Consider the following 17136-nt stretch of genomic DNA (forward strand, 5'->3'; position numbering starts at 1 on the left):
TCTGCAGAAATACAGGTTTAGCTACAGTACCTGCATATGCAAATATATTATACAGGTGCCTAAGTTCACATGTTTGAGACTGTCTAATGCTACCTTTCTGTACATTTCTTCTGACATCTGGAAAAATTCTTCCAAAGTATTTTTCATAATGTTTAGTTCTAACCATAAAAATACCGAAATTAAAGTTGGGGAAACTCTGTTAAGTCATCTAGTCTATCTGCTGACAACACCGGACCCAGTGAAATGATATGGACCCAGAGAAATGCTCACCACATGTTTGGTGGCTAGTCTGTGCCATTGCATATGTTAGTGAGGCTCAACCTGATCTTAACTTCAATTTTCAGCCTTTCAGCCAGCTCAGGGTACAGGCAGGGGGTAGCTAGGGGCTGTGTGCAGGAAGGGGGTAGTTAGGGGCTGTGTGCTGGGAGGCGTATAGCTTAGGGTGCAGGGAGGGGCTGTGTGTAAGGAGGTGGTGCTGCTGCAGGGTCTGTCCATATGCTCAGTTTCTAGTTGACACAGCGGTGGCAGCTTCGCGCCTTGTGGCTGTGTGCGCGCGCAAGGTCAGGCTGGGCCAAGCTGCCCTATACGGTTACTGTGGCCACCGGCACCCAGTGGATTGTGGGCACCAAGAACCACACCTGCCTGAGACTGAAGGGCTGATACACAACCCACGTGGGGAAACTGATCTGGACGCACAGAGTGCCTGGCATTGCAGCTCACCCTGTTCCCTCCCACCTTCTGAAACTCCACCCAGGATGGCAGATCACCCAGGACTGTGTTGTGGCCCACCTTTGGGCCACAGCCCACGGTTTGGGAACCCCTTTTCTAAGAGACCATTCAAGATAGAGTGGCCTTTTAACACTTCTGCAGTCATAGGCCAAAAAGAGGGGGGTTAGTGGGTTACAGCTTGTTGTAATAAGCCATAAATCCAGTCTCTCTGTTCAGTCCATGATTTTTAGTGTCTAACAGAGTTACGAATTTAAGCTCCCAGGCTCATCTTTTGAAAGTGTTGTGCAGATTTTCTTTGAGGATGAGGACCTATAGGTCAGACATAGGGTGATCACTTTGTGAGCATAAATTAGCTGGTATCTTAAATTCATAACTCTGCTAAACACTAAAAATCATGGACTGCAAACAAAAAAAAAAAAAGTTCACCTTTATTTTCAGCTGGAGAAGTTCTTCACGTAAGATGACCAGGCCATTCAGATACCACAGTGATACAGGGAGAAGTATAAGATGTCTTGCCCGCTATAGTGTTGCTGGTGCTGTTAGATGGCTCCTGTATTTCAATAGTGGGTGAAGTGATTTCTGTATATACTCCGTAAAGCATTTTTATAATGTAAGCTACGTTCTTTTGTACATGAAACTTTTTATCCATAAAGTCAGTATTTATGCAGGTTATCTAGGAATGCAGACTAAAATTGTAATCAGTGTGCACTGTAGGAAAGATGAACATCTTAATGCTGTGCAAGTTTTTGCTTCAACTTTGACACTTGGTGCTCAAAGTTGAGAGACTTGGTATAATAACCAACACACAATAAAACACTTAGCTTCATTTATGCTGCAGTGCATAGGTCAAATTCTGTTTCATTATCAGACTGATAATGTTACCTAGTTTAATTACCATACCTATTTTACATACAGTCTTGTATATTGAACAGTGTCACTGTTTTATTCAGGAACTATTAAATGCTTCATAAATATATAATTTGTAAACCTAATCAAAAGTCAGCAACACAAATAAAATGTCTCATTACATGTAGATTTTCTTTGTCTGGTTGAAACAAACTTGTGTACTGTTTAATGTTTGTTTTTTAGAACAGTGCTTACAATAATTCGGTAATGTGATGTTTGCCACTTATTACCCATTCCAAACTTCAAAGCTGTCATTAATTTCAAATAGGAGAACTGTCACTAGATTCCAAAACTGGAATGTTAGATAACTGACAGTTTTTAGTTGTAATCAGTCTTAAATGTTGTACACTAGGTAAAATGCATAGTTTTCTTAATTGCCCTCATGACTGCTGCTGTTATGGAGTGACTTTACAAAATAGGATCAGTCTATTATGTAGATCATCTGAGAGGTAGTTGGCTACTGGCAGTGAAAATGCAAGCAGTAGTTGCTAGTGCCAATGTCAGAGAGCAGGTTGACTAAAATGAAGGCACAATGACAAACCTTTATAGGACAGATAAATCTGAATAGCATGTGCAAAGTTTATTATTTTAGCGGGAAGAGACTTTTTAAAGGTTTCGACTTAGTCTTTCTGTTTCTGGCTTACCTGGTTTTGTGTTATGTAAAAAACATTGTAACTCAGTATAGCTTTATCAAAAGGCTCATTTAAGGTTTGTGATGCATTTGGGCAAGCATGAATCAATGCGTGGTTTTGAATTAGTGATGCATAACTCATAGTTCAGCCATTTCATGTGAGTTTCGTTCTTAATTTCATGACTTGATTCCAGGTGAAACCCAGTGATTTCAATGGAGTTCTGATTGTGGGTTTGTTCACGCCCACATTTCAGGGATGAGGGTATGAACATGCTGAGATCAAAATGAGAGAAAATACTTGCTCAGACTTTTGTAAGTCAGAACTGCAAAATTAAAGTCAATGGAGCTGCTCACATGTGTAAAGTTAAGCATGTGTACTAGTAAATGCAGGAAATCTGGAAAAAACAGAGATGCTACCAAATCGATGATAGCTTATTGAAGTATGTTTTTATACAGAAAAACATCAATTTAAAACAGTCAGATGTTTTGCTTTCCTTATCTTAAACACAGAGAAGGTGTCAGTATCTTAGAGACATAACTAGCTAGTGATTTAATGTCAGATTGAGAGAATACATGAAAGTACACCTTTGAAACAGTTGTGTATGCACCGTCACTTTTATTCTTCTTTGTTGTTGTTCCTCCAATATGTAGCTGGAGGCGGAAGGGGGGAAAAAAGAAACCTTAAAAGCCAGGGTATATATTAATTCCCTTTCATTCTTTATTATTTGCACTATCTCAAATAGTTTGTATGGGTTTCTCAAAGTCTGGTATCTTTTTGTTTTAAAAAAATCTATTTTAATTTTTTTCTCATCTCGTGTATTTTCTGAAAAGTCCCTGAATAGGGTAATCAGTGTTGCAACTCTTTATTATGAATTCAGCTACAGAATTTTCTTCGTCTGTCAGGTGGATAATGTGTAGGAGGGGATGGGGGTATAGCTTTAATGTGAGTTCCAAACAGGAGAATTTGTAAAAAAGTCCTTACAGGCAAGAAAATAGCATTTTTCCTATAACTTTAAGTTTCCTAGTGTGGACTTGCCAGTAAAATTTTGCTGCTATTCTCCAAGCAATAAAAATTGCTGTTGTAAAGCACTGCATTATTTTATGTATAAAAATGTACTTAATAATCTCAATTTTTAGGTGGTTAATGTGAATATTCAGACTACCAGTTTAATCTGTCAAATTCCATTGTAATTATTATGAAATGTGTGTGGAGGGGGTTTCTCTTTATTTTAATTAGTCTTTTCTAGGGATTAAAAAGGCAAAAAAGTAATGCTGTCTTTTACATCTATAAAATTAAGTAAAAACATTTTAAGCATTTTTAAAATGTGTCAGAATGCGGAAAAGTTTATAGATTGGGCTCTAGCTCTGAAGTTTCCCGTTTGCTGAACTTCGAGTTCATTTGCTGGTGGATGTAGCATAGTGAACTTGTTTGTGTGTTGGAGTAAAATGTACAGTTTTCCTCTTCTGTGATGGTGCTTTTCTTTCTCTTTCAGTTTAATTATCGGTCTTGTCATTTTATGTGAATTTTTCTGTTGCTTTATCTCTCCATCCAAACATGTCCTCCTGGTTGGGTTGGCAAGAGATGGAGTTTTTTTTCTTTGAAAGTTTAGGAGTGGTATTTAAAGATCACAGGCCCGACTTGCTAAATCCCAGAATGCCTGAAAGTCTCAAATAAATTTCTGTGGGTGGTTGTGTGGTGGTTAATTTAGGTCTTGTAAAGGATTTTAAGTCTTTCATCCCAGCAGCTCTTGTTGATAGATGGACACCCTTAAAGTTTCAGGTACTTAAGGCTTGTGCATATACCACCATGAGGCAATGTTTTCTAGAATGTATATGTCCTATTTAGCATAAGAAAGATGACCTAATATCTGAAATGTAAGCTAGTAGCTCATTTAACTTGGGTAATGAGTTAGTGTTGCTTTCATTTCTGTTCCTTTACAAATAACCTTTTTCTTCCCCTGCTTATCAATTTGTAATATATAGAGGCCTTCTCATTAGATTCTTTTAAACAAGTTGCTCTCAGCTACCTGATAAGACCTATATGAAACAATTCTTCAATCCAAAGCCTCTTCAGGGTAGCAAATTATTCTCTACTTTTGGGTTTTGGAGTGCTCCCTCACCCACTCCCCCATTTTAGCACTACTGTACCTCCCAAATAGGATTTGAAAATCTATTACATTTTCCTTCTAAATCCCAGAGGTTGTTCAGTCTGTAAAGGAAATTCTGCAACCTTCTGCAAATTGAGGCAAGTTTGGGATTAGCAAAACCAAAACCCAGATCAATACACTATAAAAAGCAATATCAAGAAGTTTGGTTTTTTGCTGTTTGCTTAATATGCTTATCGAATTTCCTAAGCTCAGTAATATAAATTGATATGCTATTTGGCTCTGTATTTTGTACTATTTAAAACATATCTGAATGTGAAACCACGAGATAATTTACTGTAAAATGGCAAGAATTACTTCATATAGATATAGGTCCCATACAAACACCTTTTCTTTCACACTGCCAAAACACTTCATAAACACAATTTCAGCTTCACACCTGTGAGATGGATATTTATATCCATTTTCTAGCTGTGTAACTAAGGCACAAATTGATTTATCTGGAGTCACATGGAAAATTATAGCATGTCTTACATGCTTTTGAGGAAAACTTGGTCACTTATCTATATCATTATATTTTAACCCACAGAAAGTCATCCAGAGACTCTTTAAAGAGATCCTTTCTTCAACCTTCATGTGTTGCCCTTGAGCTACATGTGCTCAGCTTTCATTAACATCAAGAGCCTGGATGAAAGGTGTCATAAAAGTACAGTTTTCAAGCTCCTGTGTACATCTCAGCAAGCAGGACATAGATTTTGCTTCAACCTCTTCCTCCAGCCCTGTTTCTGTGGCACTTTAGTGCAGTAGGCAGGAAATTCTGGGGCAGCTTCTTTTCAGTTTTAAAATACTGAGGCTTTTATTTCATTAAATATTAAGAGTATTCTTTGGTTGCTTTGATACTGAATTCAGTGCACTTTACCCAGTTTTCAGTTAGTATTTTGTATTGACAGTGCTTAACTGCATTCTGGAAGTGTTTTGGGAAGTTAGAGGTTTGAGTGAATGGGTAGAGGGAACACTTGGTGATTCTGACACCTGAAAAGGCATAGGAGGCAGTTTAGAATTGAGGATATGAAACATGTCTGGTAGTTTTGTTAAAATGATCACCTTTTGCAGTAGCTGATGTTGACATTGAAATTGTCTCAAAATGAACTACCCATGGAGCTAAATGGATTTGTTCGTGCCTCTCCTCTCTTGTTTCAGACTTGATACTTGCTTGACCACATTTGTTTTCATTATGAAATCCCTTATCTCTTCATTCATAACACATGCATTCCAGGTACCAAGGGCATGAAGGCACCTTTGAGGTTTATACCAAGGTAGAACATTCATATATCTTGTCCTTTTCCTTTAGGACATTCCAGTATTAGCCTGTGAGAGTAACTCCTGTCCTGCTGTTATGGCAAAACACTCAATGTCCTGATCCTGATGGTTTTCCTATTTACTTAAGCCAAAACTTACTTCCGCTAATGCAAGGTGTTGTGGGATACTTGACACAGGTGAACAGAATTACATTCTCCCTTATAATACATTCAGTAAACATAATTTCCCAATACTTTTATTAATACTATTCCTTATATACTAACAAGCCTATCTGCAGATCCATGAAAGCTTGGATGCTGGAATGCAGTTCTGGGGTAAGGAGTAGATTCTGTGTTAAATGCTGCAGCTATAGAATATCCAGGGCACTGAGTATTAATATAACATCAGTGAGGTCTTACTGAAATCAGAGAGAGTTCTGCAGATAGCTCAAAGACACTAGGTAGCTCTCAGTGAGTCTTAATTTTCGCTAATGCTGCTTCCGGCGTGGTTGGGAATGGTAGTTGCCATTCTGAGAACTCAGTCAAAATCCCCATCTAATATATGAGGCTGCACCAAGCTACATATCAGATGTAATCTACAGTGGAACCTCAGAGTCACAAACACCATAGTTACAAACTGACGAGTCAACCACACACCTAATTTGGAACCAGAAGTACACAATCAGCAGCAGCAGAGACAAATAAAAAAAGCAAATACAGTACAGTGCAGTGTTAAATGTAAACTATTAAAAAAAAGGGGGAAGTTTAAACAAAAAAAAAATGATTTAACAAGGTTAGGAAATGGTTTCTGTGCTTGTTTCATTGAAATTAAAATGGTTAAAAGCAGCTTTTTTCTTCTGCATAGTAAAATTTCAAAGGTGTATTAAGTCAGTGTTCAGCTGTAAACTTTTGAAAGAACAACCATAAGGTTTTGTTCAGAGTTACAAACAACCTCTATTCCTGAGGTATTCATAACTCTGAGGTCCTACTGTATAAGGAATCCTTGTAAATGCACACTCTTAGTACTAACAATTTTCAAAACATCTATAAATCAGTTTGGATTGGTTATTGTCTGGATTATTTGATTCTGGTGAAATTTTACAGGAAAGTCTGAGGCTTTCTTTTTGGGTCCCTTAATTTGGTTAAGTATGGTTTTGGAAAATCATTGCAATACCTTTCGATCAACTTTAAGTATTAAAATCTATTGCCCTTCAGAAAGACTTAAAGTATTGTGTTGGCCCATTGAGGATTAGATATTTTACAAAAGTTAACTACATGAACTCTTCTGACTTCGAATGTTTCTATCCTCTTCACAGCCCTTATTAACTAAGGCCTTATATCTCTATCTTACGGGAGGCAACTATTATTCATTCGTCTGTTTGATAGGTAAAATAACTGACAGGTTGCCTCAGAACCCTTAGAACCCTACTTTCTAATATGGCAGGCCTGCATCTCATCCATTCTGCCACCGTCTTTCAGAAGGAATGTGCCAAATTGTGTTTGTGTAACCCATGCTAATGCAGTATGGTTTTGTTCTCCTCTAGTGTCCCCTAAGTCCCCTCTATATAGGGGTTGAGTCTGCTACTGCCTTTGTGCTAATGGACCTGCCCTTCAAAGTGATGACTCAAGCATTAACATCCAGAGAACCCAAGATTATTCCCTGCATGTGACTGAAACAGGGGCATCATTATACTTGACTGTTATCTTGGACTACTAGACCATGCTCTGCTCCCATAGCCAGGAATAGACTTTCCAGGGATCTTGATACACAATATTCGAGAGATATTTCCCAAATAGTTGTGTAACCCACTTGCAAAGTGTGTGCCATATTTTCTGGTATGGCTTGGTCCACACAAAGGGTAACCTGCTTAATCCATTATTTACTGTTGTACTTGAAATGGTCTGTGCTGTGGATCTGAAGGTTGTGGGTTCAATCCCTGCTTACAACCCATACTGGGGAGTACTATATATATGTTAGTGTAAGGACCTGGGACTAATTGATTAAATTATTTTATACTGAAGAACACTTTAGAAAATTGAATGCTCTGCTAATTTGTTGTGGAGGTGTATTTTAATGCTTATATTTTGCTTAATGGGAGCTATTTCTTTAAGGATAGGGTGTGGCACTTGGTTGTAGACTCAGTTTTCAGGAGTCTCACAGCAGTGAAGAATTACCCTTGTGTGCAAAGAGTAGAAGATCCACCCTATGTAAATTCCAAGCAGGTCTCATTTTCTATAAGTGCTAGTGTTACACAGTCAGTGGGGTTAGGTTCCTTAGAGTGTTGAGAAATGAGCTTCAGACCTTGTATGTTTAGGTTATCAGTATTAATCCAGATCAGCTCAGTAAGGGTTAAAAATGTTCTCATTTAATGGATGTTTGGCCCCTACATGAGATGTGTTTGGGGTTTCAGTTCCAGCTCCCATGTCACATTCTCCACTAAGATCTGCATCCGCACGACTTCTGTTGCCTCTAGAACAAGCCCCTTCCCTTCCCCATCCACCCACACCGGTAATCAGGGTTGAGGCATGGTGGGGAGGAGAAGAAATTTACCTTGCTGCAGCCCTATAGGTAAAGAGAAGACTTCATTCACAAGGGCACTCAGGTCAACTTTCAGCAATACTAAATCAGTGTAATATTTTTAGTTGAAGTTTATGGATTGTTATAAGTATTCACCATTTATTATTAAGGTTTCCTGACGCTTTCCGTTATAGAATCATAGCCATTTTGGGCTGGAAGAGACCTTAAGAGGTAATTTAATCCAGCCCCCTGCACTGAGGCAAGACCAAATATAACAAGACCATCCCTGACAGGTGGTTGTCCAACCTGTTCTTTAAAACCTCCAAAGATGGGGATTCCACAACTTCCCTTGGTAATCTTTTACAGTAGATTTAAATTTTGGACCTGTCAACTATGAAAGTGAATTTTTTGATTGCATCTCCTTTCTCCTGTATCCATTATTTATTATTTGTGTTACATAAGCACCTAGATGCCCCATTGTGCTAGATGCTTTACAGAAATGTAGTGAAAGACAGACTGCCCCAAAGAACTTACAATGCACTTTTTCTCCCTTTCCTTTGTCATCTCAAGGTTAAATAAGTCACCTCCAAACTGCCCTGTTTCACCAGCCAGATGGCCAGGGTAGCAGTGTAATGCTTTAGTATACCATGGGAAGTTGAGGATACATCCAGGTCCTTGTGCTGGATTAATAAATATACCTATAAAACTACAAATCCTTTCATTAAAAAAGGATTACAAGTTAACTGTTAAGCACAGGTTTAATAAATCTGTTTTCTTGTTGGATTATTCCTAGTCTTTTGATTGTCATGGAACCAAATAACCTTTGCCTGTACTCTAGTTGCTACAGTTTCAAGAGGCCTAATATTAACGCCCTTTTCTTTCTTTGATGTCATGAAGATGTGAACTTTTTCCATATCACTGGTTTTGTAAGTTGGGGAAGTTTTAAAATGAGACGTCAGAGTTGATATATTAATGTAACAGACAGATTCAGATTCATAGAGCACTTTCTTACAAAAGAGAAGATTTAAATATGACCTCATAAACGTCTTTTTATCTGCAGGGTGCAGGTCAAGATAAACTTGGAATCTATGTCAAGTCTGTTGTAAAAGGAGGAGCTGCAGATGTGGTTAGTAATGTTTGTAAATATTAAAGTTGTTAAAATATCAGATAAATTTAGAGATTGCATCAATAAAAACATTTGTAATTCTCTTAACTGGACTAATAAAATATATTTACATTTATTTTGATTAAGCCCATGTAAGGATTATATATATATAAAGTGTTTTCCTTTCTTGAATGCGTAATTAGGATGGTCGGCTAGCTGCAGGCGATCAGTTGCTCAGCGTGGATGGTCGAAGTTTAGTGGGTCTGTCCCAAGAAAGGTACAGTATTGCTTTCAGATGATGTGAGTTGAGGAAGCGAATACTCTTTGTAAAAATAGAGAGAGAGTGCAGTGAACAAAGGGCTTGGTTAGTTTTGTGAAACAAATATTGGACTTAAGGATATTTCTGTCTTGGTTTATATTGGTTCCATATAGCCTCAGGAACAAAAACTTATCACTCCATTATTTTAGTATGTTCAGAACAAATATTACTATAGTTGTGATACAGGTATCCATATAGAAACATCATTATATTAAATTCTTAAAGTGTATGCTCTCATTCATAGTATAAAATCTTTTAAGCAAACTGATCCTAGCTTTTGTCTTGAACATTTTGACATTTGTCATTGAACTGTGGAAATTAGGAATAACAATTGCCTGCATACATTCCCCATTTTATATTCATAAATCCTCTAGATGCTATTTTCTGATTGTCCAAAGAGGATAAGTGACTTAAGTGTGAAGCTGAAAAGAAAACAAGTGCTGTGGTGAAACAGAAAATATTGTTGAATGCTTGGTTTAGCAACAGTGACATAAAAAGAATTGTATAGAGAACACCAATTAAATAATATTATGCTTAGTTCTCTTCTGTTTGACTTCTGTCACAGGGCAGCAGAGCTCATGACGAGAACAGGTTCTGTAGTGACCCTAGAAGTAGCAAAACAAGGAGCAATTTACCATGGTCTGGCAACACTGCTTAATCAGCCTTCCCCAATGATGCAAAGAGGTAAAATAAATGATTAACATTTTCATAAGACGGTGCTGCAAATTTAGGCCCTTTTCCCCAACATTGGTGAAAGGGAGAAATAATCCCTGAACAATCCATAATGAAATATGAACAGTTAGAAGATGTAGCATTTTACTCCTGTAATTTACATGAGTTGCATATTTCATCTCATAAAGATTTTTGCATGTGCTTCTGGGAGTTACGTGAAAAGGTGGAGAAAACATATATACATATGTCCCTGTTGATAGCAGTGGTTTAGCATTTTATACCCAAAATTTTATGTTTTAACAGATGTAAAATCCATGGAATGGCAATGTAACTTCTCTTACCTAGGAGTAAGCTCAGCTGTAACCATTGTTTAAAGTTATATTACATACACAGTTCTAATCATCAGTAAATGTTTTATCAACACTTAAGTAGAAATACTATATAATTTATTTAAGTGCAAGAGGAATTTACAGTCTAAATAAATGGAATACACAAAATTCACAAAGGGACCAAGAATTCAATTCACTCTTTCTCCGTCTCCAAAAGAACACTGATTGCAAAGATGCTGTGATACTTGTGATTACCAGTAAAATAATTTTAAAACAAAACAGAAACCATTGGGCCATGTATGGTCATTGATTTTCACTGAGAATCGTGTTGAAATGACAGTTGTTAATTTTCTATATCTGATCCTTTGAAAGCTAGTGTTCTTTGGTATTTTTTCCAAATTGCTTTTCCCCCCAGTATAAATCAAAAATTTCTTTCAGAGGTGGTATTTTAATGACCATGTGGCAACTTTATATGAATTTTGATTAAGTTATAATATGAGAGCTTTCTAAAGATTATTAAAGAATGCTGCAATATAGGAAGGAAAGAGTTAAAAGAATAAACCCTCATTACCGCAGTGTACATCACGACCCTAGACACGATAAGCCTTTCAGATTAAGAGACTTCTTTCAGTAAAAGTGCATCTGGCTTTGCCAAATATTGTGGTGTCTTTGTTTCAAAAACCTTTTTGAAGCCTGTAAATCAAAGGAATCTTGAACTGTCAGTATAACAGAATGGGATTGTGTATCTGAAGAATTCTAACATTTAAAATCCAGCATGTTATACTAGAAAACTTTTATAGCTAAAATGAAAGTAATGTTTTTTAAACAAGAATAAAATAGGAAACAGTTCAAGTGGATAAGAACAAACATTTAAAGGTCTTAATCTGTTGCAGTTTCAGACCGCCGTGGCTCAGGTAAACCCCGACCAAAGAGTGAAGGTTTTGAGCTGTATAATAATTCTGCTCAAAATGGATCACCTGAGAGCCCTCAGCTGCCTTGGACAGAGTATAATGAACCAAAGAAGCTGTCAGGGGATGACAGACTAATGAAGAATCGAGCTGATCATCGCTCCAGTCCCAATGTAGCAAGTAAGCTAAACTTCACTTCTGTTCTTTTTAAGAATATTTTTTTCATGCAAATTATTACTAGTCTTTGAAATCTAAAAATAGGAAGATGACTTGATTAAAATATAGACTATATTTGAAATACTGACACAGTAATAACTGCAGCAAAATTTGGGGAAAGTCATTCATTGAAGAGCAATTACAACTAATTTAATTAATGCTTTATTATTCCCACATTATGAAGTTTAATTGGTTTGTTCTATTACATATGACAAATTCCCGTTACTGTTGTTTAACAATGCTTACTTCAACTCTCTAATAGATCAGCCACCAAGCCCTGGAGGAAAAAATGCTTATGCTGCTGGAACTACCACCAAGATAACTTCAGTTTCTACTGGAAATCTTTGTACGGAGGTCAGAAGTGGCAAGAAAAGGATTGGCTATTAACGTCACTTACATTTCAGTAGAAGTAGTGTGCTTGGGTTAAGCTGAGGTTTTTATTGACGGTTTTTAATAGAATGCCACTGTTCAATGATTTGTATTCATTCTTTTTCACTGTTGCCTTATTTGATGTTCAGTCAGCAACATAAATTGTCACAAAATTGTGGTTATTGCATTGCTATTCACGTTTTTTATTATTATAAGTAAATTTATGCAATAAGCATTGTGTATATAGTTCCAGAGCAGTCAAACCCTGAGTCATAATTACTAGTTTAGTTTTGATCTTAGAAAATCTTAGCTTCAACCAAATAAATATGATTCTGGGATTAAGAACAATGCCTAAAAATATACTTGTTAAAAAAGAAATGAGAAGTTAAAATAAAATCAAATCTGCAGAAATCTGTATGATAGATCAGTTTTAACCTGTCCTCTCTATCTTTTACAGGAGCAGACACTGCCACCAAGACCTGAAGCTTATCCTATACCAACACAAACCTATACCAGAGAATATTTCACATTCCCAGCTTCAAAATCCCAGGATCGAATGGGTCCTGCTCAGAATCAGTGGCCAAGTTATGAAGACAAACCACAGATCCAGGCAGAGAGTAATGACTCAATTAGTGCTGCAATGCAGGTTAGAAATAATCTGTCAAGTATTTAAAAACTTTTCCCTTCTGATTGCTGAAGACAAAGTAATACAAAATATTAGGTTTTCTCTTTCAAAACATTTAATTTTTTTTTAAAAGCAAACTAAGGTCCCAGTTCCACAAGAAGTTTTAAACAGACAGACCCCAGTGCCTGCGTGTAGTTTTGTTGTTGGGGCTTTTTTTTTAAAAAATATTTTTTTCAGAAATATCTGTAGGTGAAAACTAACCCAAGATCTATAGTGAAATGTATTTACTTCCGTCACTTATAAATTGTCCCTCTGGTTATAAAAACAGTGTATCAGTTGTACTATTATGGAAACCATTTACCACAGAGTCTGACATTCTCAAAATATTTAATGTATAGTCACAATACTCCTATGAGATGGAGATAACTATAATTCTCTATTATGTTGATGGGAAAACTGAGGCACGGATAGACTTGCCCAGAGCCTCAGAGGAAATCTGCGGTGGACCAGGGAATTGAACCAGAATCTCCCATCTCCCACTCTAGTAGTGCTCACCCACCATCTGCCTCTGTAAAACCACCATACAGAGTCCCTCAGCATTCATCATAAGCACAGAAAAGGTTTAGAATTGGGTGCTAAAACCTCATGTAGTTTTTGAAAAGCTCTTCTTTCTTGATTCTTGAGGTAGCAATCCTACAAGAAGAGTAGGAAACTGACTCTGGAAACCTTACTTGTAAGAGTAATCCTCACTCATGCCAATAGTGCCACTGAAGTCTATGCAATAATCGCTTGAGAAAAGATTATAGGTAAAACCTTAGTATGATTGTGCTGATATGCAGTTGGTGCCTATAATACACTTCCAGTTTTCACATCTGTTAAGAATTTAGAACACAAACCCAGTGTTCATTTAACTTTCGTGAGGGTTTAAGATGGAAATTAACACATCATATTATAGCTAATTGCTATAAAAATATTTTAGCTAAACATCAGCACTTAAATACCCCACATTGAGAGAGCTGCTGATAGGTATAGACCCTGAGTTGCAGCATGAAACCTTGATTCCGCCAGGAAAAATGCATTTTACTAAAGCAAATGGCTGGGAGTTTGTTTTTCACAAGTACTTGAAAAGTATATGTTAGGTTTTCACAACACATATATCAATCAACGCTTTTCAATTTCATTGTTAAAATAAAATCAGCTTTAAAAATCTCACAGCATCGATTACTTTTTAATGAAATCCACAAGCGTTTTTAATGGGGTTTTATTTTTGTTTTAAAAAGCGTCATTTTTCTCAGTTTCAGAATCATTTCATTATTGTAAAATCATTTCACTGGATGATCGTTTCTGGTTATTTTTTGTTGTCAAATTAACTAGTTATTCACTTTTAAAGAGCAGTTTCATCTAAATTATATTTGGAGCCATGGTCATGAAAGTTGTAGTAACTAATGGCTGACTTAAAGCCTGTTTTATCATCTAAATGCATAAGTCATTAGCAAACTATTTGGCTAGGTGCATCTTCCCAGTGCTTCTGACACAAGTAGCTGTGTGTTCAGAGCTACAGAACTAATAGAGCATAAAAAATACACCCTTTCATCCCAAACAAGACATTCTTTCTAGTTCATAGTTAAGGTCATTGGTGGGGAAGCATGGAGAAGTTTGCATTGTTAGTCTCCTCCACTGTCACTTGTGGAAAGTCTGTACGTTCTTTGTCAATACTGAAAATTTTCTAATCCTCAAAAATATGAATATTTGCTTCAAGAAAAAAATAAAATCTTTCAATAGATTTCATCAGCCTAATCATGTCTGAATATCCAATTGCATTCCCACTTTCTATGCAGTAATAGTAGTTAGTGCTTGATATCTTTTAAAATGCTGTAAGTGTGTAAATGAATAAATGCTTAATATCCCTGGGTGGTAGTTGAGTAAGGTGGGGCATCTAAGCACCCACATCCTCTACCGCAAATAATTCCCACAGTGGCAAGAGAGGGGAGAATGCCCCCAGTTGGGTGAGTGGATGATTCCCACCCTTCTCTCAGCACTCTGTGTGCCTGTGTTCATGAAAGAAAAATGTTTGTCTGCCCAGCAGTAAACTGAACTGGAGACTTATTGCACTTGAGTTACTGTTGCAGGCTGCCTGTGTGTTTGTAAATGGGTAAGAGCTGTTAAAGATAGCCCTGAGATCTTGAGTGAGATGGGGGAGATTGTTGGCATGAGCTCTGCTTTGTTTTCATCATTCCCTCAGTGCAGCTTGACAGCTCTGCCTCAGAGCTTACAAAGTCTTCCTGGGCTTGCATGGTTTAAAAGGCTCAGTGATTTTGTGGTGTTGCGGACATTAAAATCTTGAGAAACTTGCTAGTTATGAAAAGTTCTCTACTTTACCAAAAAGATGTAAATGTATTGATAAGAAGGCTTTTTGTGTTGTAGAAATGCATTTTTTGTCATCCATTAGGTTTTTTTTATTGGATATAAATTTTATTAAATACAGATTAACTGATACGCATACTTCATTTTATTTCTTCTAGCGTGCAGCTCATTCCCAGGAAGAACTTCGAGATGATAAAATTTTTCAACCAGAAAGGAATCGTCTGGAAATGGTTATAAGAAAGGATGTAGAGTACATTGATCGAAAGTCAGACAGTGATCCATGGATGAATTCATCTGTGGATTCCAGCACATCCAGCCAAGAGCATCTGAATCACTCCTCCAAATCTATTTCCCCTGGTTCTTGTTTAACCAAAAGTGGACCCGGCCGATGGAAAACTCCAGTCATCAACCAGCCAACACCAGTGGCAGTTTCCCAGCCCATCAGAACAGACCTTCCTCCCCCTCCCCCTCCTCCACCAGTGCACTATGCAGCTGATTTCGATGGACTGCAAATGGATTTGCCTTTGCCTCTGCCTCCACCTCCCCCTCCAAACCAGCTAGGAATGCAAGTATCTTCACAGGTAGCTGCTGCGGAACGTAAAAAGAGAGAGGAGCATCAGCGGTGGTATGAAAAGGAAAAAGCGCGTCTGGAGGAAGAGCGAGAGAGGAAGCGTCGTGAGCAGGAAAGAAAATTGGGCCAGATGCGTACTCAGCCACTAATTCCTGCTCAGCCTATGGTTCCTCCTGTTTCTGTGCAGCAGGTGAAACCAGAAAAGCCTTCAACATTGCAGAGGTCCCAGGACACTGTCATTCGAGAGCTACAGCCCCAACAGCAACCCCGAACCATTGAACGAAGAGATCTGCAGTACATCACCATCAGCAAAGAAGAACTGTCCTCCAGTGATAGCTTGTCTCCTGATCCCTGGAAACGGGATGCTAAGGAGAAGCTAGAGAAGCAACAGCAGATGCACATTGTGGACATGCTGAGTAAAGAGATTCAGGAACTTCAAAACAAGCCCGATCGTACAGCAGAAGAGAACGACCGCCTGCGCAAACTTATGCTCGAGTGGCAGTTCCAGAAACGACTCCAAGAGTCAAAGCAAAAGGATGAGGATGATGAGGAGGAAGAAGATGATGATGTGGATACCATACTAATTATGCAACGGCTGGAGGCTGAAAAAAGAGCCAGGGTAAAAGGGGGTAATCCTTTCTAGGCACAAGTATAGTAAACATTTATTTAAACTTGTGTTCTTTAATAGACTGGTTAAACAAAATGTGAAATTGTCACAGGATAAAGGAGGACTGGACTGTCTTAATGTCCCTGTCTTTCATTATATAGAAAATGCTAAAGAAAAATGTTGTAAACTACCTTAGTTTGGCCAGTTAAGTGGTGTATTATAAAAGTACAAAGCAACTGACTGCAAAGATAAGAGCAAAATCTTTTTCCCTGGCTGTAAAACTTTTCCTTCAGAGAAATGGCATCCCCTATGTAGACAGGGGAAGGGTAGTCATTGACTGTAATTCCCTCAAAGTAACGTACACAAGTTGATGCCAGGTGTATGCACTGGAAGTTTTATTTATAGAGGATAAAAACGAAGGTCTTTGGGGAGGGGACAAAAAAGGGTGGTGTTTCTTTAGCATCTTTATTTTATTCTAACTCTCTGATAGCTCTTATTTGGCTTCTTTACTGGTGAAAGCCATTGATATTTACAGCTGTTACATGCAAGAAGGTAATACAACTGTATGCCGTCTGTTAAAGTTATTCTGCCCTTTCTGTCTTCACTGAGAAACTGTTTCCATATAGAAACTATTTTTTTTCTTATAAATCATAGCCCCAGGAATACTGAATTTGCAAGTTGACAGTTTTGTTTTGAAGGATTTATAAGCTAGTTCCTTAGTTTGTTGAGCATCTTTACTGCTACTTGTCCTTCTAAGAGTTGATCTAATCAGTTCCATAGTAAGCAAATGCCAAGCACTAAGAAACATTTGTGCACATTTGTTTGACATTGTAGAATAACTGTCAGATTAAGAGAAGTATTTTT

General features: G+C 37.5%; 1 protein-coding gene across 18 annotated transcripts in view; it reads left to right on the top strand.

Moving 5' to 3' along the window:
* Positions 1–17136, top strand: part of AFDN (afadin, adherens junction formation factor) — a 213266-nt gene that overhangs the window by 172731 nt on the left and 23399 nt on the right. For all 18 annotated transcript variants that reach the window (XM_073337925.1, XM_073337926.1, XM_073337928.1 and 15 more), the window contains 7 exons: positions 9248–9313; positions 9496–9569; positions 10177–10295; positions 11506–11700; positions 11999–12090; positions 12563–12751; positions 15253–16284. In XM_073337925.1, coding sequence (XP_073194026.1) covers positions 9248–9313; positions 9496–9569; positions 10177–10295; positions 11506–11700; positions 11999–12090; positions 12563–12751; positions 15253–16284 — 1767 coding nt within the window. The remainder of the gene's footprint in view (positions 1–9247; positions 9314–9495; positions 9570–10176; positions 10296–11505; positions 11701–11998; positions 12091–12562; positions 12752–15252; positions 16285–17136) is intronic.

Source organism: Lepidochelys kempii, chromosome 3 (assembly GCF_965140265.1).
Source record: "Lepidochelys kempii isolate rLepKem1 chromosome 3, rLepKem1.hap2, whole genome shotgun sequence".
Lineage (NCBI taxonomy): Eukaryota > Metazoa > Chordata > Testudines > Cheloniidae > Lepidochelys > Lepidochelys kempii.